We start from the raw sequence: 26,125 nt of genomic DNA on the forward strand, positions 1-26,125 counted from the left end.
TGGTTCGTAAGAACGCGCCGTAACGCGCTTACTTCGCCGCAGGTGTTGGAGTGGTGCCAAGTAGGTCACGTCAACGGATTAAGGAATGAGAGGAGAGGGCATTTCCAGATGGCGCAATGCGGGAAAAGTGTGGAGGCAATGACGTAATGGTGACCCCACCTACGGAGCACAAAGGCGGCGTTGTGATGGTTACGTGTTGCGCAGTGTAGTAGGACAAGCAGGGAAAGGCGGCGACATGGTTGCAGCATGTGCGTCTCCATAGGTTTCGCACTGACGCGCGGTGGAGAATATCCGCGCTTTTGTGCCGCGTTGTTAGCTACGTAGTGCTCTGCCGGTGGTTATTGTATTGGTAGCAATGCTTACGAAGCCTGTTCCTGTTCATAGGCATGATGCCTGAAGACTGCAGAGAACGAGTGCGTATATTCATATGCCCTGCCGAGGATCAATTGCAGTGCTCGAAGTCGCGTTCTGTCACTGTGACAAAACGGAACTTCGATGAACTCCTTCAGGTCAGTGAAGGTCGTGCAGTGTTCCTGCTCGTGACAATGGGCGAAACATTTGGGCGGAGTATATAATGCGCACATATGTGCTTTCATGTTCGATATATGTATAGCTGCCCCACTGTGGTGCTCTAGTCGCTAAAGTACTCGTCTGCTGACCCACAGGTCGTGAGATCGAATCCCGGCTGCGACTACTGCATTTTCGGTGGAGGCGAAAATGCTGTAGGCCTGTGTGCTCAGGCTTTTGCTTCGCTTGTCACCGAAGCGAAAAGCACCGCGTTGAGCAACCACGTTTTAGTGTCGGCAACCGTTTGAACAACTGGGTTCGAGCGTCACTTTACCGTGAACAAGTTCACTGTGCTTATGGCGGTGAGCTTTTTCGTGGAACACGAGCACGGTGACGGGGCAACGTGCTGGTCGCATGAACCACGGAATGCTACCATAGATGGCAGCGTACGGAAGATCATATTGTCTGTACAGTGCGTTAACATAAATGTCGTGAAAACATTGGCGCCACACTCACCGTAGTCAGTGCATCTAGCACCCGATCTCTTGTGCTTGCTTCCTTGTCGGCAAGCTATTACTCACTGTTTAATAGTCGGACGTACGAAATGATTTCGCCAATGGTATCGCGCTAGTCCAGAGTGTTGAGCTCCGTTCCATTGGTTTTGGTCTACACGACACGCGCGCTGCGCACCCCACGTCCTTTGCGAGCCGGAGATAGAGCCGTGCCTTCTGCTTCACACTTGGATGTAAACAAGAGAGGGGAATTTGGTGGTGGCGGTAGTAGTGGTTAGAAGAGAAAGAAGGCGCCTAATTTCTGCAGCGCGGTTGGGAGCATGGCGCAGTGCTTCGGAAGAATTTGCCCAGTCAATATGGCCGACTTCTGGCTTCACGACGAGTGGCGTCAAAGCCTCTCAGTTGTTTCTTCTGTGGTCACGCCGCAGCTGTGCGCTCACGTCACGCTCCCCTCCCACGCTTTCCTCCTAGGTGTGTACTGACATCACCCTTTCCCTCATCCGCGGCATGCTCGCCTCTGTGCCCGCAGCTGCCGGCTCTTCCACTCGCTCTGCCCCGTCCTAGGACCACTTCGACCAAATCCGATTTCAAGATGAACGCTGCTACCCGTTCCTTTTGCGGGCGCGAGCCCAGAAAATGAGGGCATGACCAACACCCTCTCGATTTTCTTCGGTATGACGTGCGCGTATGAGTGGCCTTATGTACACGGCATTGTAGAGACGTTGGTACGCAGACGTCTATGATCTGACGTTGCCAACAGTGGCACGTGGTATGGGCAAAATTGTTTAACACAACATGCGTAGTTTATGTATTCGTTGCTCAAGGAGAATAATAAATCTCTAGATAAATAATGAGAAGCAATAACAGAATGTGAGTGTTCATTTTTTTAAATTTCCCCCCCCATTAATTGACACGCGGTGAGGGGCTAATGTGCCAGCGTTTTGCATGCGCTCATGTCCCCGCAATTTCACGGTCAGCGCATCGAGTAGACGTCAACCGCGAAACGCTACTGCGCGTTCGTGAACTCATTGTGCTCTTCTATTATACCGTGCCTAAGCCAGCATTTCTAAACCATCCCGTAGAAACAGGCAGTAGACCTCAAAACAACGCTGGTCAACCAAAAAAATAAAAAAAGAGGCCCACTCGCGTGCACAGGGGTTGGGCTTGTTCGGGCACGTCATGCGCACGTGACCTCTTGGTCAGATGCCAGAGGGGGTAGGGAGAAGATTTGGCTTGCGAAAGCTACGCAGAGGAGCGGCAAGGGCTTCGAGCTTGCCTCCTCCCAACCTCGTTTCGCGCCGCTTCGAAAAAAAAAAAACAGTTTTTCAGCTTGTAATGAACCGATTGAAAAAAAAATCGTGCCAAAATATTCCCCATCGAACCCCCAACAACTTTTACGGTCTAACTAAAATTTGGCACGGGGCCTTGTGGGTGGCCCTTTAAAAGAGATAGTCCATAAATTTTTACATGCGCGTCATGTCACAAGGGGTCAGATTGACTCTAACCCGACTTCGAAACCAGTAGACGGACCCGACGCACCCTCACGATCCACTCTATTCACTTATTCTACGGTTATCTACTCGCACGATCGATCATCTCCCACGCACTTCAGTTCCTTCTGCGCGTTTGCGTATAAATCACTTGCGTACGTAGGTCTAATTGGAATGGACCGTAAACGCTCGGCTAAAAGTGTATGTTGCCTTCTAAAAAACCTTGGCTTAGTAGTCTGTTTGTTTGTGAAAAGTCTAGTGAGACATAATTTCATGTTTAATATCTGGCCTTCACTTTAGCCCCGCCGCGGTGGTCCAGTGACTAAGGTACTCGGCTGCTGACCCGCCGTTCGCGGGATCGAATCTCGGCTGCGGCAGCCGCATTTCCGATGGAGGCGGAAACGTTGTGAGCCCGTGTTTTCAGATTTGGGCGCACGTTAAAGAACCCCAGGTGGTTGAAATCTCCGGAGCCCTCCACAACAGCGTCTCTCGCAGTCATATTGTGGTTTTGGGACGTTAAACCAAAAAAAAATCAATCAGCCTTCACTTTATAGCTTGGCATGCATAAGGTTAACGAGCAAAATAAAGATTGCGTTCATTGCGTAGATGTTCTTTTATTTCGAGGGCAAACAGCATCCGAAGGCTGAACGCTGTATTTTGCACCCTACGACATTGATAGTATTAAGACGCGTTCAGTGGTTTCCCAGGCCGCGCCCTGTGCGCCTTATCAAAATCCGCTTGTAACGATAACGTAGATGATCTCGGTGTTGTCACGGTGGGGCCGACTTGCGGCGATTGCACTGCAGTTTGTTGGTTAGTCTGGAAACGTGCGTCTTCACCGCATGACTTCGAGTGGTTTCTTGTGTGCTCGTCCTCGTATATTAATACTCAGTGCCAGCTAGCACTACGGGTAAGCATGTCGTAAAACAGTTGTGGGTGACCAGTGGCCTTTTAGGTACCGCAAGAAGGAAAGAATGTCTTTGTTGGGGAGGGCTCCAACGGTATTTTGTAAGAGCTTCCAGCTAGGACTATGGATGCACTGCGTGTCGATACGTCTCCACGATGTATTGAACATCCAGAGAGGCCTTTCACACCCAAAGACTGTGCCAAAATTGAGGAGGCACTTACTGCGCTGTTCTCGGGAGTTTGATAGCGACATGGGCAAGACGCAGCAGCCTGTATGGACACCTGGACACTTGTATGGGAACGAGATGCGCACAGTGTCGACGGTGTGTGTGATATGTGTGCGTGACTGAATGGGTGGGTTGGTAGTGAAAGAAGGCAAGCTCGGCGTAATGTAAGAATCGGCCGAGGCGAATGAAATTCTGAGCAGTGCGGACATATTTCACCTACTGGAAGACTGACCGCTGGCGTTGAATAAATCGGTTGTTGCTGTTAGCCACCGGTCTGCTTATTTTTGTGCAACGGATAGAAGCGCCTCTCCTGTCCACAATGATTTTTATTGTTTTATGTTCTTACCCACCAGAGTGGCACAAGCGTGCGTCACCAAATGCCATCTTCTCACTGCTCGGGCTAGCGTCGATTTGAGATTGAATGTTTTGCATATATAAAATAGAAGCGAAAATGATTCATGATGTCGTGCATTGCAGCCATTCCTGGTTTCTCAGTGTTTTTTTCATCCTTTGTAGACAGTGATGACTGTGGTGGCCATGGCAGTGGTGTCGAACACATGGGTACCCATTCGCACCTAACTACCATATGAAATATTAGCTGAAACTCGCTTCACCATTCAGTGTGGCGACCTGAATAGACGGGGCGTGACTGAATGGACGGGGCGTGCACCTGTTTTGAATGTTTGCTCAATACTGGTGCATACCAATCGATACTGTTTGTTGCAACTTTGTATTGTAAGTAGCGAATTGTTACTTTGGGGTCGATAACAACAGGTGGACGCAGAAAAGGCGACATGTGCGAAAGTTTGTCACTGCTCCTTTGCGTATATACCATAAAAATCACAGTTACCACCTGTCCTATAGCACTTTGAGTCACTGCAGCAGGTTACGGACAACTTGTAATAAAAACAGACGACAGATGAAACTTACACATATGCAACTAGATTACTTGGCACCTGCTGCTAGCTAGTCCGCCTCGGTGGTACAATGGTCATACGGTGCTCAGCTGCTGACCCAAAGGTCATGGTTTCGATCCCTGCCTTGGTAGTCACATTTCGATGAAGGTGAAACAGTAGAGACTTGTGCACTGTGCGATGTCACGGCACGTTAAAAAAAACGCCAGATGTTCAAACTTTGCCGAGCCCTCCACTCAAGCGTCCCTCACAACCATATCATGGCTTTAGGACGTAAAACTCCAGTTATTATAACCGATGCTAGCTGCGTCCTCGAATACATATGTAGCCCAAGAAGGTTGGTGCAGCCGTCTCAATAACTCGTTACTCTGCCTAGTGTTTAAGAATTTTGAACGCACTTTACTATCGTAGAGCCATACGCTGTCCCTGCCGACTCCAAAGACGCGTTTAGCAAAGTGTTGGACAACTTCGAGTACGAAGCACTTTACTATGGCTGTCATAGCTGTCCCTGCCGACTCCAAAGACGCGTTTACCAAAACCTTCGACAACTTCGAGTACGAATCACTTTACTATGGCTGTCATAGCTGTCCCTGCCGACTCCAAAGACGCGTTTAGCAAAATGTTCGACAACTTGGAGTACGAAGTACTTTACTATGGCTGTAATAGCTGTTCCTGGCGACTCCAAAGACGCGTTTAGCAAAATGTTCGACAACTTGGAGTACGAAGTACTTTACTATGGCTGTCATAGGGCTCAATTTAAGGACGACGCGCGCAGCACGCGTGTTTCAAAAAGTTCGTGACGATTAAAAGTAGTTGGCACTCTACTAAGGGAGAGGAATAAGCCGTCCCGTGGGCGTCGCACATCGTAGTGAGAACAGAAAACATGTGATTAGAAAAAAATGTTTAACGATTTCGAGTACTTTACTCAACTATGGGAGAGCACTGGGCCATACCACTAAACGATAAAACAAAAACATGTGTTCGTGCTTAGAAAAAAATGTTTAACGACTTCGAGTACTTCGTACTCAACTACGGGAGAGCACTGAGCCGTCCCGCTAAAACAAGTTTCCACAAGTTTTCTCGCGCTTTCGCGATAAACATGTTTAGAAAAATGTTTAACGAATTTGAGTACTAGGTACTCAACTATGGGAGAGCAGTAAGTCGTCCCGCGCACGAGATCAACGTCGCGATCGATTAATCACTGCCTCAAACATGTATGTTTAGAAAAAGTTGTTAACGATTTAGAGTACGAGGTACTCTACTGTAGGAGAGTACTCCTGGAAGCATAACCGAACATCACTGTCAAATTGTCAATGAAGGCGAGTACATGACGAAACAGTGAGTTCACGTCATCGTGAAAAGCCTCCATGATAGCACAGGCTGTATGATTCCGAGTTCAGCTCCCGATTCAAAATAACTTTATTTGTTCTAAGCAAAATTTACTAAAAGCAAAAAGTAATTTAGGTCCCCATTTCGTCACTTAAGCAAACAACTCTCAAAATATGAAAACACTTGAAAACGTGCTGATTAGGTGTGTCTGTTACCAATTCATCACCAGGGAAAAAAAAGCGCCTGAGAGGCACAACAAGTGAATAATTCAATGAATGAAAAAAATGGCAGCATATCAACGGGGTGAATGATGGAGAGTGGGGCGAAGCATCCGTCCGTCCATGCGTCCGTCTGAGTCACCCTCCATGCGTCCATCCGCCCGGCCGTGTGTGCGTCTGTTCGTGCGTCCACATGTCCATCCGTGCGTCCATCCCTGCGTTCGTCCATGCATCCGCCCCTGCGTCCATCCATGCGTCCATCCGTCTGTGCAGCCACCCATGCGTCCGTCCATGCATCTGTCTGTGTGTCCGTTCTTCCATCTAGTCAACACTCCAAGTACCACCATCTCGCATCTTTTCATCATATAATTCCTATATTGAAGCACCGCCATCCAGCGGATATTCCGAGGACTAAACGAGAGGTGGCACACGCACACTTTCTTACGGCTTGCGCTTCGTGTCTACTTCCCACCTTTAACCACCTCGAGTTCATGGTATTTACTAGTTCACTGCATTGATGGCACTGCGGCTCAACGCTCGCTAAACCTTTTTAAAACCAAGGAGGTTACGCCCAGCGAGTATAACGTTGCAACCCTTTCTTGTCAGATAGTGCTGAATGTATATGCCAATGACTGCTAATGGGTAATGAGAGACAGGTGTATTCGGCTTTTAGTTAACGCGCACGCTGCAAATTTTTTTGTTGTTCTAGAACGCGCAGGAGATATCTCCCACCGGCACCACCTTTGAGGTCAAAACCTAAGACTGGTTACGCACTACGATGAGTGAAGAAGTGGTGCCGCTTTAAGGAGGTTTGCCCCTAAAAAAACATGATTATGCTCACAAGCGTGTCATTTAGGAAAATGACAACATACCATGCTCATAGCGTTCTCGAGGCCGTTTCGTTAGCTCCACATATACTAAATTTGATATCACGTGACGTGAATAGATGACGAAAGTAAATGACACATCCAAACATGATAATCATGACACGTAATTCATGCACGGCATCATTTACTTCCACCTCGTAACATTGTGGTGATTTTAGATTCACATATAAACCTTCTTCATTATTGCTTCGCATATCACCGATTACCACTGCACGCGGGATCTGCCACTTTTTTTTGTTAGTGTAGAATGAAGTCAATATGTACGGACAAGTTACCATGTACTCTCCTTCTATAAACAGTTATCAGGTAAGTTCCACAGGGAACTTTCGTTCTTAAGAAACCCAGTGGGAAATGTTTGGCGTGGTTCCAGCTGGAGTAAGTAACCAATTGTAATAAACGCGACCGAGCAGCTTCCATACGTGGCAGGAAGCGTGAAGGAGCTTCTTTCTCCTCATTTTGTTCCTTTTTCTCCTCCTCTGTCTTGGATGTCTTTTTTCTTTTTCAAAATCTTTTTTGTTTAGTGTTACTTCACTTTTTGTAAATAAATGGCGTACACGAAGCAGTGCCACAGCTGTCAAACATTCAAGCCAACTTTCGTCCCTTCACGCCTGTCTCGACTGTTAGGTGACACGTCTGTGGCCGGCAGAAATGGCGACAAGTTGTTTCTTCGCGCTGAGGCTGAGAGTGCTAAAAAAAAGGGTTCACCACGTTCAACTTTTCACGTGACATGGTCCAGTATTTCTAGTGAGGCTTGGAAAGGCGCCATGTTGTTCTGCGAAACACGGATGAGTCAGAACGTGAATAGAGACTAGGAAGTAACTACATCGCGTACTATATACAGTAGCGTAAGTATCCCGAGTAATGAACGACAAGAACGCGAACAATCACCAAACAAATAGTGGATAATTATGTACAAGATGGTAATGCCAGGGAATGTTGGCTGGCGTAGCATTATTGAAAAAAATCTGGGGCTTTACGTCGCAAAACTAGACGAGATGATATTGAGAGACGCCGTATGGGAGAGCTCCGGAAACTTTGATAATCTGGTGTTTTCTAACGTTCCCTGATATCGCACAATACACGGGCCTCCTTATCATTTCGCCTTTATGGAAATGCGACCGCCGAGGCCGACATCGAACCCACGACGTGCAGGTCAGCAGCCGAGCACCATAACTGTTGCGCCCTAGTGACGGACTGACGTACCATTGCAACCAAATGTTTTTCGTTGTCTGACTGTTTGTCGGATTAATCTTCGCCCATGCTAACCCGAAGGTCGAGGGGTAAAATATCGGCTGCGGCGGCTGAATTTTTTATGGAGGGCTGAACTTTCGTGGCCGATTAGATTTAAGGGCGTGTTAAAGAACCACAAGTGGTTGAAATTCCCGGAGCCCTTCACTACGGCGTCTCTCGTAATCATATCGTCGTTTTCGGACGTTTGACCCCACGTGTTATTTTCAGTTTTGACCCCGTTGCCTTAATTCTATTCCAGCACGTCTAACGGCATTTTTCAAGAGCAGGACACTTTAGGGGGCCCGGTTGTCGTATGTTGTCATGTGCTCTCGTCCCCACTAGGCCTGGTGCTTTTTACGTATAGCATATTTCATTCGTGCTCAAGCCAAGAAAAAGTCTTCATCCTCTTGTTCTTCGGGCGGCTTTCGAAGGAATCTTATCATCACCGGAAAACGAACTGATGCGCTTGGCGTGATGTATGCAAAACCGCACTTTAAAATAGAAAAAAAGAGAATGCAAGCGTGAAGTAGAAAGAGATAGAAGGGGGAAAACAGAAAAAAAGTATAGAAAAAGCTAGAAAGAAAAAAAATACAGCAAAATAGAGAAAAATGATGAAATTAAGTGAGAAAAACAAATAAATAAACAAAAAAACAAAGAAAAGAGGAAAGAAAAATAAAACCAAGGAAAACAAAGAAGGGTGCTCAGCTCCACACTAACTTCAGGCTGGGCACAACTATAGTGCACAGCTGCGTTAATTTTTTTTCATTCTTTTTATCACTTCACTAATGGTACGTGGTCACTTCTACCGGAATTCATGTTAAATAACTCTGCCGTAGCTCCATGTAGCTTCCGTTAACGGGTGTACACATTAGCAAAAGGTTAAACAAATAGAATCAACCGCAATACCATTTACTAGTACATTCCCCTATGAAAAAACGACGTGCCGGCATAGTACACAATCTACGTTATCCGTTCGGTTGTAGTGATTAAAGAGAAAGTTCTCGTAAAACGCCTCAAGGCACCTCGAAAAAAAAGAACGCACGAACAAAGACGCAACAAAATGAAGACATCGGCGAAAAGCATCGGCGGCGATACTCTTACGAATGGAGTGCGATAAACACCGGAGAGTTGCTCAGTTAGCTCGGCGGGAAGCGGCCGACGCTGCTATAACACCAGCGTGTGGAGCTGCAGTTTCTTCGGGGAACGGGTGGCGAAGGGGCCAGGCCCACACGCTGCTAACATGGCGTCCCCTTAGCAGCCTCTCGATTATGTCCGACGGGCGTGCGAGCCTTTGGCTGCCAGATTAATGCCTGGCTTTTTCCTGACGCGTGATACATCACTTCCTGTATATACCGTCCTGCGCTGTCCCCCTTCTATGCCTTTGGCTGGACCCTCCTTTCCTTTTCGCTCGCTCCTTCTCTTCCTCTTTCTGGCGATCTCCAAGGAACTCACATCGCACAAGCATTCGCTTGATCTGATTAGCATTCAGCATCTCTGGCCTAAACGGCCGTAGCTCATGTTTGCCGTCACTGCCTCTTGGAAAACTGCCGTTCCACGGGCATTCCACTGGCGTATACACGAGCCCGCCTTCGACCGTGCTACATCCTATTGGAAACTTGTTTGCGTTATGCTGTTCGCCGGCCACTTCATCTTGCTTTCCCGGGCTCCTTCTTATTACCTCCTCTTTTGAAATCTGCATGGTAGCTCTAGGCAGCCATCTCTACTTGCAATGTACGGAGGGAAGTAAGAGGGAGCAAAAAGGAAGTACAACCTTGAACAATGTGTAACTTTCATCAGTATTCATGCCCCGTACCAGTCACATCATCAACTTTGCACTATAATAGGGTGTGGGCGCTACAGGGTTTACAATATGAGCCGACATATAAAGATTTGTTCAAGAAATTGTGCACTTGTAGAAGTCGACGCACTTACGAGGCGAGGGCAATGAAAGTGATGCTTGTCAAGAGATTAGCACCGTGCAGATATTGACTAACTATGCAAAACAAGATTGGCAACTACTACTCTGACGCCCAGAGGCTAAGAAATACTGACACCTGCTCTCACGCTGTCTCGATCACTTAAGGTAGACATGGCGAGAGGCACAAGGCTATTCGACAAGATAGAGACATCAACAGCTGAGAAAGTCCAGTATGGCTCATTTACAAAGGGAAATATAGCGTTGGGACCAAAACAAGTATCACTTGGGCTCAGAAGATGGTCTAGGCCAGAGAAAAGGAACCCTATAATATATCTGATGGGTTTCACGTTCCAAAACTATGTGATTGTGAAAGATGCCGCAGCAGAGGGTTCCGCAAATGTTGACAATTTGGTGTTTCTTAGCGTCCACCCTAAATTTTGGTACACAGTACATTAGAAATACGCCTTCATGGAAGCGTGTGCACCACGACCGGGATTCGATTTCCCGACCATCAGGACAGCAGTCAACTGCCATAGTCATGCAGTAGATCACCACGGCAGGTTAAAAAAAAATTAAAGGACCATCCCAGGTTTAGTAGCAAGCCACCCTCCCTAGAAATGTCTCACTCTTTATCTTGCCTATGTGTTTGATAGTAACTGAACGTGGTCTTATAAACCTTCCTGCCATTCTTATATTCCAGACTAAAGCGTAGTGTCGCCGCTACGTACGCGTTAACACATTTACTGACCATTTTCCTCACTTCTTCCTTTCTTTCTCTGCCCTCTCTCTCTCTGATATTTATACTCTCCTTACCCATTCTCCGAGCGTAGGGTTGCCAAATGGGTGGCTCGTTAATTTTGCTACCTTCTGTCTTGTCGTTCTTTCTTTGTTCATTCCTTCTCTGCCTAACTCTCACAGTTATCAAGGACGTGTGAAGCACTGATACGATGGCTCACGCTGTGTTATTTGCAGGAGCTTTCATATATTATCAAATAGAGAAAACATTTGCAGATGTGCTCGACCAGTCGTTTAGCCAATAAAATTGACAGTTTAGTAAATTATGGCGTGTTCAACCCACCGGAGATTATGCCGTACTCCCACTACAGCAGTGCAGCGCCTCTTCTTGACGAGCAATGCCTGGCAGACCAAGGGAAGGCTAAGAATGCAGCAACGTCGCAGCGATGGTCTCAACTATAACAGCGTGTCGTAGCTGCAGCCTGCAGAACAAAAAAAAAACGGGAATAGTAATAGTTGGAGCTTTGCATGTCATTCCGCGAGAGCACATTCGCGCGTCTTCTTCCCTCCTAAATGTGCAGAGCAATTTAGGGTAATCTGCTTAATTGCCCATCTGTTAGTCTCAACCCCCATAGTCTGCCACCCCACTGGCAGTTCGAAGCCACGTAAAAGTTCTCCTGCCGCTGTTCCGATCCGCTCTTCCGCCATGGGTCTCAAAACGGCATCTTCCGAAGTTGAGCGAAATTACGCTATATACTTTACTTTCGGGTAATCTGAGCTAATCTTACAACCTTTAACCAAACAATATCATGGTCGTGTCTCAACGTCTGCCGTGTGTTGCGCCGCGAAAGACCAGGGCAGGACAAGACGCTTTGCTGGATGTAGATGCTGCATTACCTAGACGCATGACACAATAAGCAGTGAACGCAACTGACGATTATACAAGAGAGGATGAAGGTTTTGAACAAATGACAGTTCCTTGAACTCGGGGCGTAGCTGGAGTCAATGCTTCGACGAGTAGTTTGTCTCCTTCAAAGCATAGAGACAAGATATCTTGTGCAAACGTCCGTCCCAGCTGCATTCTGTGTTCAAAGATTTTCTATAACTACCATATCAGTCACTGTCAATGAGATGTTTTCACCAGAAGTGAATAACTAATAGCAGCACACCTAATGTTCGTGCCATCATATTTCACAAGAAAGAAAACAGACATCAAAGTAGGCGCCAGTTTTTCATGGGCACGCTGCCGTATAAGTTGCTGAATGTATGGCTACTAGGGGAGCAGAGCTGTACAGTGCAAACAAGAGCGTGGTATTTTGACTGATAGAGCTTTTCACGTCTTGACAAACAATTCTAGAAGCTTGCTCTGGTGGCGATAGCATTGTTGTTACATTGGGTGCTTTGTCCAAAAAAAATATCGTTCTGGTCTCATTTATGGCAGTCGAGCATGAAATAGCCATTATTCTTGCAGTGTGTCGCCCACAGTCGACGCAAGCTACAGCGTTGTTTGAACGCAAGAAGTAAGAACAAACAGCCTGTCTGGTTGTCGATATAACTGTTAATATACCTGACGCTAGTTTTTTATTTGTGCGCTACAGTTTAAGCAATAAAAATTTCTAAATATTCTGCAAAAGCCAGCAGGCTTCGTTATGTATTTCTCTATGCCGTTGGTATGGTGGTTATGTTGCATTTTATACCACATGCCGGGTTTTCTTCGTAGGATTTTTCTTATTAATTGTCCAAGAATTTCGCTTTTTTAATTTAGTGGCGTATAAATATGTAGTTTTTGTGCGTGCTGAGGCCAGCTAGCAATATCTTCAACCCGACAGTCAAAGAATGCGTTCAAACAAGCTGCAGAACATCGAAACTAAAAGACCCGGGCAAAACAAACAAAATAATGTCCCAGCAAAATGAATAAACACATGTTGAAAGCTCCCCGCACAAAAGACTGAACCCACAGCTTGGACCAATCGGTGACCCTCATTTAAACCACCTTAATATTGTGGTGTGCCGCTGATTTTACGAACGCTCTAGCGGCGAAGCACATTTTCTTTCAACTTCCACCTACCCTCTCTCTCGGACCTTTTCCACAGGTCGCGCGCTGCAACAAAGCCAGCCCAGAAGTCCACCCCTCTGTCCTCCTTTTTTTTTTCTTTTTTCTCCTTTTTTTTTGGCTGATGTCGGTGCTGCACGGTGACGTCTCTTGTCGAGGACGCGGCAGGATCTCTCGTTAATACCAATTACCCGGCGCCCTGCCAGGCACGCATCAGAAAGAAAGACGTAAGAGCACGCGTAGGCAGACTACCTCTCTCTCTTTCCATCGCTGCCTGAGACTCGGTCCATCCCGCGGCGTGTGCCTAACGCAGCGTCCCCCGCGACAGCCGAATCGAGCGAAGCCTGCCTCAGCGTCGCCTCCGGCCTATCGCCATCCATCAAGCTCGGCGTCGGTGGGATTAGACCTTTAATACTAAAATATGGCTTATTTACCCTCCTATATAAGTATTTCGTTGCATTCTTAGGGAAAAGAAATGAATGGGAAGCTCATTCGGCAACGCGACGGGCCAGGGTGACGACGCTTCGAATGATGATCACGCTGCCATCGCCGCCGAGTACGCTAGCAATAACTCCTATACATCGCCATGCTGTATTTGCCGCGGTGCCATACCGGGAGACGTGTGTGTGTGTTGTCTTTCCTCTAGGTTTAGCCACGCTACTGTCTTTCGTTTCGGCTTTGCTTGTCCGTACGTGCGAGTTTAGCAGCCGTCGGCACCCGTCGGGCGGCTGTCGGAACTCGGGGATGACTTGCGACATGTTTTTGCGGATGTGTGACGCCTCCAGTACGTGTGCTCGCCGCATCGACATAACCCGCGACACTCACCTGCTCCCATATATAGAGTCAGCAGGGATTGAGTACGGAAGAAAGCAGGGTAGCGGGTCGTTGCCATGGCATTACATGCCAGATTTCTCTATTACTAAGTGCAGTGGTATGAGTTGCGAAATCGGCTCGATAGAAAGCGAGGGTGAGAAGTGAGGAACCGGGAAATTCAAGAAATGCATGATACAAATGCTTCGGCGTAGTGCTTTTGTTTAATTGGCGCAGTCATGTATCGCTGCTCCCTTACATCACTTTTGCGGACAAAGAGACAAAAGACAATGACCAAGTGACGTGCCGGTTATTGATCGAGGCTGATTGTTTCGTCTGGGAGTGCTCCCTTTGTGCGGCGCCTGCCTTGTCAGCAAGTCTTTCAGCCTTTGTTACGCGTCGTGCTAGATGTACCATACATAGCGTGCACGCTGATGAGCGGGTTGCTGCGCACAGCAGCTTTCTTTGTTGTGGTGTCATATATCGTGCTATTCCGCATTTACTTCAGACTAGGACCCCACCGTAGTAATCATGCGCGTCAAAACTAATGAAGAAGACGGGCGATTGAGACAAATGCTGACATAGCGCAAACCAAAACATTAGTACAATACAAATGAAAAACCTGTGGCTATTATAGCGTCGTTTCGTCCAGCTACGTGTTACCTTTTCAAAATTTAGCGATTATATAACTTCCTCTTTCGGTTCGCGGTGGCTGATGGCTGTGCGCCTGTTTTCGCTGCAAACCGAGAAAAAAAGAAACAGAGAAGACGGAAATGATTGGGATCTTAACTATACCTCATCCCATCGTTACCGTTCGGCACCTGCCAAAGCAAAGGGGTGTATTTATTTGTACAAGTACCGCCCCCGGTTTCCCCGGGAAATCATCGAGCGAGGGGCGACATTTTATTTTGTTTTACACAGAGCAATCAAGACGATTGCAAAGTGAAAAAAGAAGAGTAAACATGTTGCATTTACATACGCCAAGTCTTCGTTTCACTAACTGAAACTAAATGAAACGGCAAACAATAGCTATATACAATTCGAATGGTAATAGATAAGGAACAAACTGGTGTTAAGGACATTATGGTCGAAATTAGGAAAAATAAATAGTCATGGGCAGGCCACTTAGCGCGAAGGAAATATAACCATCGGTCATTAAGGATCGCAGACTGGATTGCAAGAGAAAGCAAGCGGGTGAAGGGAAGACAGAAAGTTAGGTAAGCAGTTTGCCGGTATAGAGGGGTAGCATGCAAGCATAGGACTGAGTTGACTGGAGGAACATGAAAGATGTCTTTGCCCTGCATTAGTCGTTGTCAGTTTTTTGATGACGACATGAGCATACATTACAAATGATGAAATATTTTTTAACGACATCCACACTGTAAATGGAAATGAGGTGTCACACTATACCAAGTGAGACCCATGTGGACTTAAAATGAAAACTATCCGCAGTGCACAAATGATATGCACACTTATAGGGCTCAAGAGGCAGTTATTTGAGCAGCCTCCTAACGATCTTGCTCTTTTTTACGTTAGTTATATTATCAAGAAGATGGTTGCACAGTACAGTGACACATGGTAATGCCGATAAATTAACGGCGTTAGTGTGACGTTGGAACCTTGGGTTATGCTGCGAAGGATAATAACATTGATGAAATTTCTGAGCTTGCAACAACTACAATATAAATCAACATGACAGTGTCCATGCAGTCGCCACCACCCACTTCGATCCGAATTGGCGCTTGATGCTTGCCCACAGTAATTACACCCCCAAATATTGTAAATGGTAAAATAGGTCATCGCTTCGTGCCATCTTTGCTCTAGAACAAAACAGCAGGTACGTTCAATGTTCATTAGCAAGAAAAGCTGTTTGTTTAACCATGCCTGCTAAGCCAAATGCAGCAAAAAATTCTGAATGGTTATCTACGTTCCTATTGAGAGTTAGTGGTAGATTACCATTCATCATTTGAGAATTCTCGCCGAATTTGATCCACTGCGTCTTTATTCTTGTTGTTATTTCACTCTCATGGCCGGGTCTGTGGTTACTACCTGTCCTAATAGGCGTATTTCTTTACAACTTCCAGTGTCTCTCCACCTATCGCAAAGCACTGTTAGTGACCGGAAATACAACGAGGGAATCGCCTTCGTTCCTTGTCGAGGCGATTTAAAAGTATTTTCAGAGACAAAGACGCTGCAAGTTGTTGTTTATCAGTGCTGCTGTGGCATAGAATCTGTGCTACGGAAAAATAAGATAAGGCAAGATCATGCAGGCCAACCCCGCACACACCCTTAGTGAAGGAAAATGTTACAATTCCTAGATATAGAGCTAAAAGATAGAATAGATCCCCTATTTTCTTATATTTCAAGCCCAAACTAATAACACTCATTGTTGGGTAGTTAGTGCACTGCACCCAAAAGATATATTCAGCCAAAAATGAACAAATACAGGAAACAGGGAAGAAGACAAGAAGCCTTGTCCGTTTCCTGTGTTCGCTCGTTCATCATTTGGCTGGATATATTTTCTTGATTCAAACTAATGTCATTTGCATTTCCAATTGGCTTATCTTATGCCATAAGACAACGAAAAAATCCTTATGAGAAAAGGCTACCTAGGATTCTAATCAGCTTTGATATGCGAAAAATCATCCCATATAGAAGTAAAATATTATTGGACCGTTAATTTTAAGGACCATAGCTCATAATGAAACTATTATTTCATCATGTGTAAGTGTTATTAATACATTAACTTCCATTCCTATGAGAGCTAGTTGAGCCCGAAAAAAATGTCTCTGCAGGATGCCATCTTGAGCACGCCAATGCGCGCAGAGTAGAGACAACTCTTCGCAGAAGTGCGTACCCGCGAATAAAGTAACATGGTAGTACTCCAAGCATTGCGGGCACGTGTGCCGGTTAGGTGAGGGACACTTTCCCTCCACATATAGTCAAAAGCAAGATAATAATTGACAGAGGCTAGGGCCAACCTTAGAGCAGGCGTTCAGCACGCATTAAATGTAACGTCTAAGTGTTCCATGTAGTGCGGTGAAGTGTATTGTTCCTTCCAAGAAGAACGATTGAGTTCCATAAAGTGACAGAAGGGCCACATGCGCTACGAGGAAGGTTAAGTCGTGAACTGATCCGCCGTCAATGTAGAATTCAAGAAAGAGAGAGAGAGAAATAGAGAGGAGAGGCAGGGAGTGTAACCAAATTTGGCTGGGTTGGCTACCCCACACTTGGGGTGGAGGAAAGGGGGAATAATAGAAAGGAAAGAGATAAAAAGAAGAAGAGGGCTGAAATATGCGGCAGAACCCTTAATTATAGGTTGATCATTAGCCTCGCATGCAAGAGGTCTGTGGTTCGAATCCTCGATCTGGACAATTCCCAACCGGATTAAAACGCGCGATGATCAAATTACATAAAAAAAGGAGGCCCAAAGTGCAGCCTCACTGGCGACCGCAGCCATTAAAGCACTTCCTCACTAGAGCAGGATTGGTCACCCTTGTGTGGTACCTGGCCTATACATCTTAAATAGATACACCAATTAGGTACCTCACTCAGAAGACGACTACTGTTTTACGGTAAAAACAAGAAAACAATGCGAATAGACTGCACGCGTCACATCATCAAGAGGTAGACGTTGAAGCTTTTACGGGTCACTGTCGTCTGCCGACTAGAGTAACTTCACCTTATTATGTACTACTCTCTACAATTTTCTGTTTTTGTATAGGCTAAAGGGTCTCTACTGCTTTCAAAAAAACTTGATCCTGGCCTTACCAGCACTCGCTATGAAACACAATTACCACTAATTGCGGTCTTCTTTGCGTTTTTTTTTTCGTGCAGTGTTCTTGTGTGTGTCATTCCAGAGGTAGTTATGTCTAACGGCTGTACTGCACTGGAAACGGAAAACATACGTGAACGTGTGATGAAGTACGGGACGATCAAAGTACGTGATGAATGGCCAGCGGCTGTTTGCTAAGTGAGTATCGTTTCGGTTCATCTTGCAGGCGTTCCCGAGCCAACGGTGACCTGGTGGCGCAACGGCAGCGAGCAGCTCCACCACACGGCCGATAGCTCGTCACACGGTGTGTCCCGGTCCACGCTGGAGCTTCCGCAGCTGCACCGGCACGACCTGAACGTGTCGCTGGTCTGCAAGGCGTCTAACCACAATGGAACATACGTGGTCACAAGCGCTGTCACGCTTGACCTGTATCGTAAGTGCTGATATCAAGGTTACGCGTTATCGGCAAGTGAACTCGTATATTACGTAAGCGAGTAACATGATGAGGAGGACGAGAATAAGAAGGAGAAGGAAGGCCGCACCTGCGGTTTGCTGCGCAGCGCTAGGAGACGGGGGTTAATGAATGAAAGGATAGAAAAATAGAATAGATCATACCAAACATTCGTACGAGGTGAAACAACACTGCTGCGTTATGGCCCCGCCGCGGTGGTCTAGTGACTAAGGTACTCGGCTGCTGACCCGCAGGTCGCAGGTTCAAATCCCGGCTGCGGCGGCTGCATTTCCGATGGAGGCGGAAATGTTGTAGGCCCGTGTGCTCAGATTTGGGTGCACGTTAAAGAACCCCAGGCGGTCGAAATTTCCGGAGCCCTCCACTACGGCGTCTCTCATAATCATATGGTGGTTCTGGGACGTTAAACACCACATATCAAAACTGCTGTGTGTTGTGCACGTTGCTGCCTTACAAACTCGGCAAAGGTGGGCACAGTATCTCAGGAGTATCGCATTCCACCGTAGATGTCTTCGTACGCTCAGTCCGTAGAACAAGAACACCATGTTTCACGTCCAGTACTAGCAAGGCTTCAGTAGGCACCATGACCCGTTGGGTAATGTCACGATTTTATGGTCATTCATAAGAGGCTCGGCACAGTCACTAGCGATCATCACCTGACTGAATAAAAAGCTTTCTATCATGGCTGCAGATTTGTTGTACTATAGACTTATCCACCGTTACATGTATTATAAATGCACCTCACTATGTTTACGTAAGCAGAAATAAAAATCAGCGGTGCTGAACCGATCACTGGATCTTGTCCCCAATACAGGCGCCCACAGCACAATAGAAACAGGGGGCCTCAAGAAAAAAAGGTCCTAGAAAGTTACAGTCATAAAGTGACAGTCATAAAGAGATAGAGAACAGGAGATATAATTTATTTGTGTACCGTGTAAGGACATTAGAGAGCTGTTTCACCACCTCTTCGACGAAGGACACGAAATCACGTTTCAGTGGTTTCCAAGTCACTGCGGCATATTGGGCAACGAACACGCCGATGCAGCTGCTCGATCAGCACACGAAGATGGTGATGAAGAATCTATCCCATTTTCAAGGACTGATGCTGCAATGAAAATCCCAAAAAGTGCTAATGAAGAAATACAATCCCTGTGGAACACTGAGTGCTTATGGCACACGCGACTGCATAGGCTGGATGCACCTCGTCGACTTCAGCCTCCGTTCAGAACCTCTCCACTTGAGACAACGGTGCTTTGCCCACTGCGGCTTGGTGTCGGTTTCGCCAAAGTTTTCACCTTTCGAATCGGCATGGAAGACAGTGCTGCTTGCGATCATTGCGGCAGCGATGAAACGATAGAGCCCGTTCTTTGTCAGTGCCCTCGTTACAGCGTGCAAAGATGGCAGTTAGCTGCTGCGTTAGCTCGCCTTGACGACATACCTTTGTCAGAACAATCAGTGCTTTGAAAGGTGCACAGAAAATCAGTGAAGGCCTTATTAAACTTTTTGCGTGGTAGTGGCCAGTCGTATAGGCTATAGCACCTCAGCTTACATTTTTTTTTCGCGTGTCTATTTTTTTTTTGTTCTTCATTCCCCTTTCCCTTACTGCAGAGTAGCGAACCGGATGCTCCAATTTCTAGTTAACCTCCCTGCCTTTCTCTCATTCTATTCTCTCTCTACGTCTTACGGAAATTCGGTACGCAGATACGTTACGGTAGGACGGTGCTATTTCTCCCTTCCCGATCGTCGGCCTTTTACCAGTGAAGACAACCCAAAGTTACAAATGTTTTTTTTTTTTTTTAGTTTCGTGGGGTTGTCATCTGTCGTTCGGGAGACGTACTGTTTCTGGAACTGGGAGCGACAAAAATCACAACAAACGGAAAAAGAAAAACGCTACTGCCTCACTGTATTTCCATACCGAATTTTCGTAATTTGCCTACACTTTTTATTCAAACAAATCTAGACGTAAACAGATAGTTTGCTGAGGCAGAGTATACAGAGTGGCTTAACAGCACTTCATTGTCGCGTATAGCAACCTCTTTTTTTTTTCAAATATGTTTTTCCAAAATCATTTTATCTCATATATAACTCTGTAATTTGTCTTTCACAAGCAATAAGTATTACGTGACTCACACTTCACAGAACTCGTGTTCATGCTTATTATGCTTTGTACTTTTGACTAGGCTCGATCAGCAGGTGCGAAGAGAAATACGAATCCTCCAGTCACAGAGCACAATCAACTTGCATGAAAAGCCGCTTTTCATTCAGACGACGTTAAACCGGGCATTCGTTCACCGTACGCAGTTTTGTGGCAGCCCCCGCGATTTGTGATAAGCCAAATAAATCATAAGCGCCGATTAAGCGTCAAGCAGAATCGAGCGAACAAATAAGTTGTTTAAATTAGGATGTCTTCTAAATCACAGAGGTAGTGCATAGCGAATTTGATCGCGCATTTACTATATTTTGTTGCATGTAGTAACGTTTGTAGGCACTAGAAAGAGAAGACGCGTATGATACAACGCAACGAAAGAAGAAAAAATAAAACGAGTAAGAGAAGCTCGTGATGCTAACCAGGTTTGTTAATCGGCTCTCAGAGTTATAAACACAGAACAACAAAAATTAAAATAAAAAATGAAAAGAGATAGGAAGGGAAGAAGCGGTGAACAGCCGCGCAAATTTTGGCTGCAGCACTCAACAAATTAAGAAAAATAGAAAAGGTAACAAAGGTAATGGATAAGATTTTGGAAACGGAATAGAACGGCGCTCACTACCCCTATCATGTTAGGTTTATAAGTTCGTTTACTAAAACCTTATCTACACATCTTGACGTGAACCGATCGACTTTGGAGAGTTGGCTCTCATTGTTCGCAATGTACAGCCTGAATAATTAACTGTATCTATGGCAACATTCATCTGCATAAGCTAGCGCCGCAACCTCATCATCTCGACAGACACACATTTTATGCGGCACAATCGAAAATCCCGCGTCGTATAAAACACGTGAATAATTCCTTCCCAGAGGCGAGGCCTCAGCGCATAATCTGATGTCGTTAAAAAGAACACGTGATCGCAGCGGTGCGTAGTACGCGCTTGCTGCAACACGCACCAAACGCTGACACGCCGGCTTACAATTGAAGAAACGTTGGAGCGAGTGACGCTTACATAGTGCATAATGAACTTCGCGAGGAATGTCAGTTCTTAAGCTGAGGTTCTCGTGGAAGTTTGCTGGGTCGACTTATAACAGAAGTCTGTGATGTAGGAATGCTGTATCAAGACAACGTCATTTCAAAAGCGTCGGACGACGTTCCGGTCTCGGTCTTAACTTCGAAAGGGGGACTTAGTTTCAAATGCATAATGAAGTGCGCTTAATTTTAACAGCGAAAAAGGAGTTGTTTCGGTCACGTTTCAGCATGGTCACCAAAATTTTTGGCGAAGTTTGAATCACGTGACCAAATATCCCGCAGCCTCCCGTTCTAGAAAACAACAATGAAATTTTCAATATGAGGCTACTCAAAGATTGTGGACAGCTGAAGTGATTAACAAGTACGTTCTCAGCACGAACCAGATGTAAGAAAGAAGACGTGCCACTATTCCACCTGTGCCTAAGCTATCACACATCAATGTAAGGTAAATGTACTTAGTGATATAGTGCTCTACGCTATCTTTTGTATAACCATAGATCGGCAAAGAAATTGCCGATCACTCAGGCTCGCTCAAAATTATTTTTTGACCTCTGAGAACTCACTAGAATTTAGACTTATCAAAATGTTGATTTATCGAACTGACTCAAACTCAGACTTAACAAAATTCTCACCCATCAAGCATACTCGGACTCATACTCACAATATTTGCACTCGAGCCGACTCACTCGGGCTCAATCCCACCTTCACATTACACAGCCAGACTCCCCCAGACAAAAACTCCAGACAAAGACCCCAGACAAGAATCTTAGTCAGGCTGAAGGAGTCGACTTGTAAGTTCGTTAGCATAAGTTAGCGCTTCTAATCTTAATTTTAGTGCTGTTTAACGCAAATACCCCACGCTAACGGTGCTCTACAATATGCCTTTTTATCTTGCACCTTGAAGGAGTTCTTCAGATGCAGTAAGGACATTTTTCTGAAAAAGGTGACTCACAAGATACATTTTTATAAAGAACTTCCCTGAAAGAGTTTGCGCGGAAAGTTAATCGTGCCCCCCTTCTTCAACTCGGGCCTCGGATCGACAAGTATGATGTGGAGTATTGTTGAAATATCTGTGAAAAGACTTTAGTACAAACTTACGCTTTTATAACGCTGATAGTAATACTGAATATGACTAAATAGGACCATAAGCTGACAATTAATGGTGGGGTTCACTCAGACACTATCACGAAATGTGTTTAGCACTTAGGGCTCACTCCAACACACTCAGCAATATTTTCCTTAGACTCAATCCTACTCAGACTCATCAAAATATTGCTCACCTGGACTAACACGGACTCATACTCACGGTCCAATCCGAGTCTGAGAGAGTCGGCTCATGAGGGAGTTGGCCAACCTAAGCAAGTACTTTTGTGCATTCTTCGGCACTTGAATTTACCACAACTCAGACAACTTTATAGCTTACTTCAAGAATTCAGTGCAGCGCGCACCTGGTACTTGAGTTGGCCGTAGCGAGGGTACTTGGTTAAGGTGTGAACGGCTGCGGATCCCGAAGACGTCGATTTCATCCCGGTCGCGGCAGATGCAATTTCGGTGGAGGCGAATTGCCAGAGGCCCGTGGAATTGAACTTCGGAGCACCTTAGAGAACCCCAGGTGGTCGAAACTTCTAGAACCGTCTACTATTGTGCACATCATAATCATATTGTGGTCTGGTGTAAAACGCAACTATTATTTTTTGGCCATTGTGCTCTTAACGTATGTCTTGAAGGTGTGCGAGCTCTAGTTTTGAACGGCTTTTAGTTCTCGATGTTTTACCATGTCCTGTAACTTTGAGCCAGCGTGTCTTTGAGCCAGCGTGTCTTTGAGCCAGCAATTCTCTGCGCACCTGTGCATTCTCGCTTGCATACGCATAAACTGGTGTTGGAATGTATCGAGGGACATCTGTACGACTAACCTTTGCATGCAACGTTCCTAATTCTTCCTGTCTGACACGCTGCTACATTGATAAAGTGGCTTTATCCGGCTGCGCACTAGAAAGCGTGCTAAGTGGATTAGTCTCGACGGAACATCGCAATCCTTACAACTCTCAAGCAATAATTTGTTGTTGTTCTTCTTCATTAGTTCTTTTTCTTTCTGACTTGCCTGGATGCAGTTGGCCGAATTGCGTGCGGTCACGGTCGTGCGTGTTCCCATATAGCGTCATGCGAGCTGTATTGTTGCGAGTTTGTACCCCGCGTTGGTGCTGCGTGGTTTGTTGAGTCCCGTAGCTTTCACCGAGCCATGTTATCGATTAGCTTTAACGCTCGCAGAATCGGCTGCAGGAGGAACACAAGCGCTGCTCGTCTTTTCGTCGTGCGAGCCTTCCCCCCCCCCTCACATCTTGCTGCCTGTAGTGATGAGGCAGTGTTGAGAAATCCGACACTGTCTCAAAGAGCACCTACTGATTTTCAGAAGCAGGTAGAAGTCGGAGCGTAGATGATACTAAGTAAAAAATAATATTTCATTTTACGTGCCAAACCACGATTTAATCCTGAGAGATACCAGGACAAATGTACTCCAGCTAAATTTACTCCTCCTAAATGACCCACTATTGTGGTTCACTTGTTATGATGCTCAACCCTTGACCAGATGGTCTCGAGTTCGAATCCCGGCTGAATTTTTAATGGAGGTGAAAATGCTTGGGGTTGCCCTAAACTTCGGTGCACGTTAAGTCCCCTCAAGTTGTCGGAATCTCCAGATACCTCCACTACGGCGTCCCTCGTAATTATACTATGCTTCTGAGACAATTAACCACAGCAATTATTATGTTAAGCAAATTCTGACTAGTGGGCTGAAAAGTGAACACGCGTCCTGGAGAAGAGCTGTGCTACACATTAGTGGGTAAGCTATCAGGGCTGTTGTAAAGCAATTGGACAACCCAACTACCTTTATCCTCCAGACCTAGTAGATGCTGGAAATACCTTCACGTTTTTAACCTTTCGAGTTCACTGCTTGAGGGCTGTAGAGAGACGCTTAGAGGTCTGTAGAAAAGGTATCTATCACTACCACACTCAAAAGTTTTAGTTTTCTAATGCAGTGAAGATAAAGAAAAAAATAGCAAAAAAAAAAACAGAAGCACCTCCCGGTGCATCCATGTTTCTAACACTACGGTTTGCGAGAATGGCATAGATCTTAAAAGGAAAAAATATACAAATAATTTTTATGTATTCGACGCGGTGTTGTTTGCGTTTGTTCTTTACCTTTTGTCCTGGTTCTGACACCCCGCTGCACTATCTGTAATGCATAATTAGAAAATAAAGAAAACATTACCTTCGTCTATTTTACCATGTGTGCTCAAAAGTTTTCGTTTTTTTATTTCTGTATTAAGAGCTAAAATAAGTATAAGTATGCTAAAGGGCAGCAAGGCAAACATTGTTATGCAGGCAAAATAAAAAGAGAAATTGAAACACTTGAAGCGTCCAGAGTACCCATTATACCCTGTATAACAAAATTGTCGTGAAACCACACAGTGCCTCTTCGCCAAACGAAAGAAGAGAGCAAACACTTTTCAAGCGGCGCACTTAGCTATAGAAAGTATAATCTGAGTGTCGGGAAGCGTGAAGCGATAGAATATATCAATGCGGGTCGAAAATTAAAAACTGAATAAGTATTGCTGCTTTAGTAAACACTTTCGCTAGAGTATTGTCTAAGTAATTTTACATTTTAATACAAGCACCAGAAGAAAATTACCAGAGGTTTTTTGGTGACGTCCTCTTTTCTTTTATTTTCTTCGCAATTATATTATTGTGTTATAGCTAATTGACTGAGAAATTACCTATATTTAACTGTGTGCTTCGAAAGGCGTTGTAGAATTTCATAGTGTCAACGGCATGTTTGAATGCGTGCGTTTGTATGCGAGTCTGCTGATGCTTGCGTGATTGGGTGTTTTCGTCCAATGGCGTGCGTACTCAGGGACATGTTTTTGATGTGTAGGCGCACTCGTCTGTGTGTACGAAAGTGTAAACGTGAAAGTTTTTGCGTGTGCACATGCGTGTGTTCCTGTCGGAATTCGGGCATCGGCGCGAAGGTGACGGCTGGGTAAAAAAAAAAAAAGCACACCTTCACGAGGCGTCGAACAACGAAGTGGACCACGGTACAACAATTTATGTGCACACACCGAAAATGAAGCGGGTGCTGGCCGTGTATAAAAGATCATATGCAACCGGAAGCGTCGTGATCTCTGGTCATCAATCATTTTTGTTCCAACCTTCCCCCAACCGCCCCGTCTTTCACTCGACTCAAATAAATGTGCGTGCAAAGAACAAGAAACAAAAACAAAAGAAAAACGAAATTTTACTCTCCTCCTGAAAAAAAAAAAAGCTAGAGCTTCATCAAATCTCTCGCTCCCTTCGCTCATGCTGCGGTTCTTTTCCAACCTAACACAGTATGTATTTCTGTCTTTCGTACAGTTCCACATTTCTAGTCTTTTTTTCTAACGTTTTGTAGGTATTACAAACGTTTATTGTTTGTAGAACATTTTGGTTCGCGTTCATCCCGCGCCTATCGCTCACTCATCAGCCGGCAAGCAGCTCCCTCCAGTGCCGGGAGCCCATATCTCTTCCTTCGTCCATTGTATTTTTTTAATAAATGACGCATTACGCGCTCAGCGAGTATCATGCGCGCCCAGTGCGTTTGTGAGCGCAGCGGAAGTGCTCGAGGCGGCAATGGCAGAAACAACGAGGCTCCGACGTGTTGAGTTTGAAATCCCCCGCCTTCCCCCACGTCGCGCCAACTCGACGAGAGAGAGCGGAAATGAAAACCGTTAACCCGCGTGGGGATCTCTTTGGTGCTGCTCACTCTGCAAGTCTTTTGCCTCCCCCCCCCTCCCCCCAACTATTTCTCCACCGATCTAGCCCGACCGCTTTCTTTTATTCTGAGTATCCGTGTGCGGCTGCTTTGGGTAAAAATATTAGCCTTTAAATAACTAAGCGGCCCTTGCCCCGCGCAGCCCGAGCCCTATCAACGTTC

General features: G+C 45.7%; 1 protein-coding gene across 1 annotated transcript in view; it reads left to right on the top strand.

Annotated features, from left to right (window-relative positions):
• The window catches only part of LOC119166827 (roundabout homolog 3), a 238,878-nt gene that overhangs the window by 177,689 nt on the left and 35,064 nt on the right, over window positions 1–26,125 (top strand). Inside the window, exon 4 of the mRNA XM_075891441.1 lies at window positions 17,738–17,944. Coding sequence (XP_075747556.1) covers window positions 17,738–17,944 — 207 coding nt within the window. The remainder of the gene's footprint in view (window positions 1–17,737; window positions 17,945–26,125) is intronic.

The sequence above is a fragment of the Rhipicephalus microplus genome, chromosome 1, assembly GCF_043290135.1.
Source record: "Rhipicephalus microplus isolate Deutch F79 chromosome 1, USDA_Rmic, whole genome shotgun sequence".
In the NCBI taxonomy this organism is placed as follows: domain Eukaryota; kingdom Metazoa; phylum Arthropoda; class Arachnida; order Ixodida; family Ixodidae; genus Rhipicephalus; species Rhipicephalus microplus.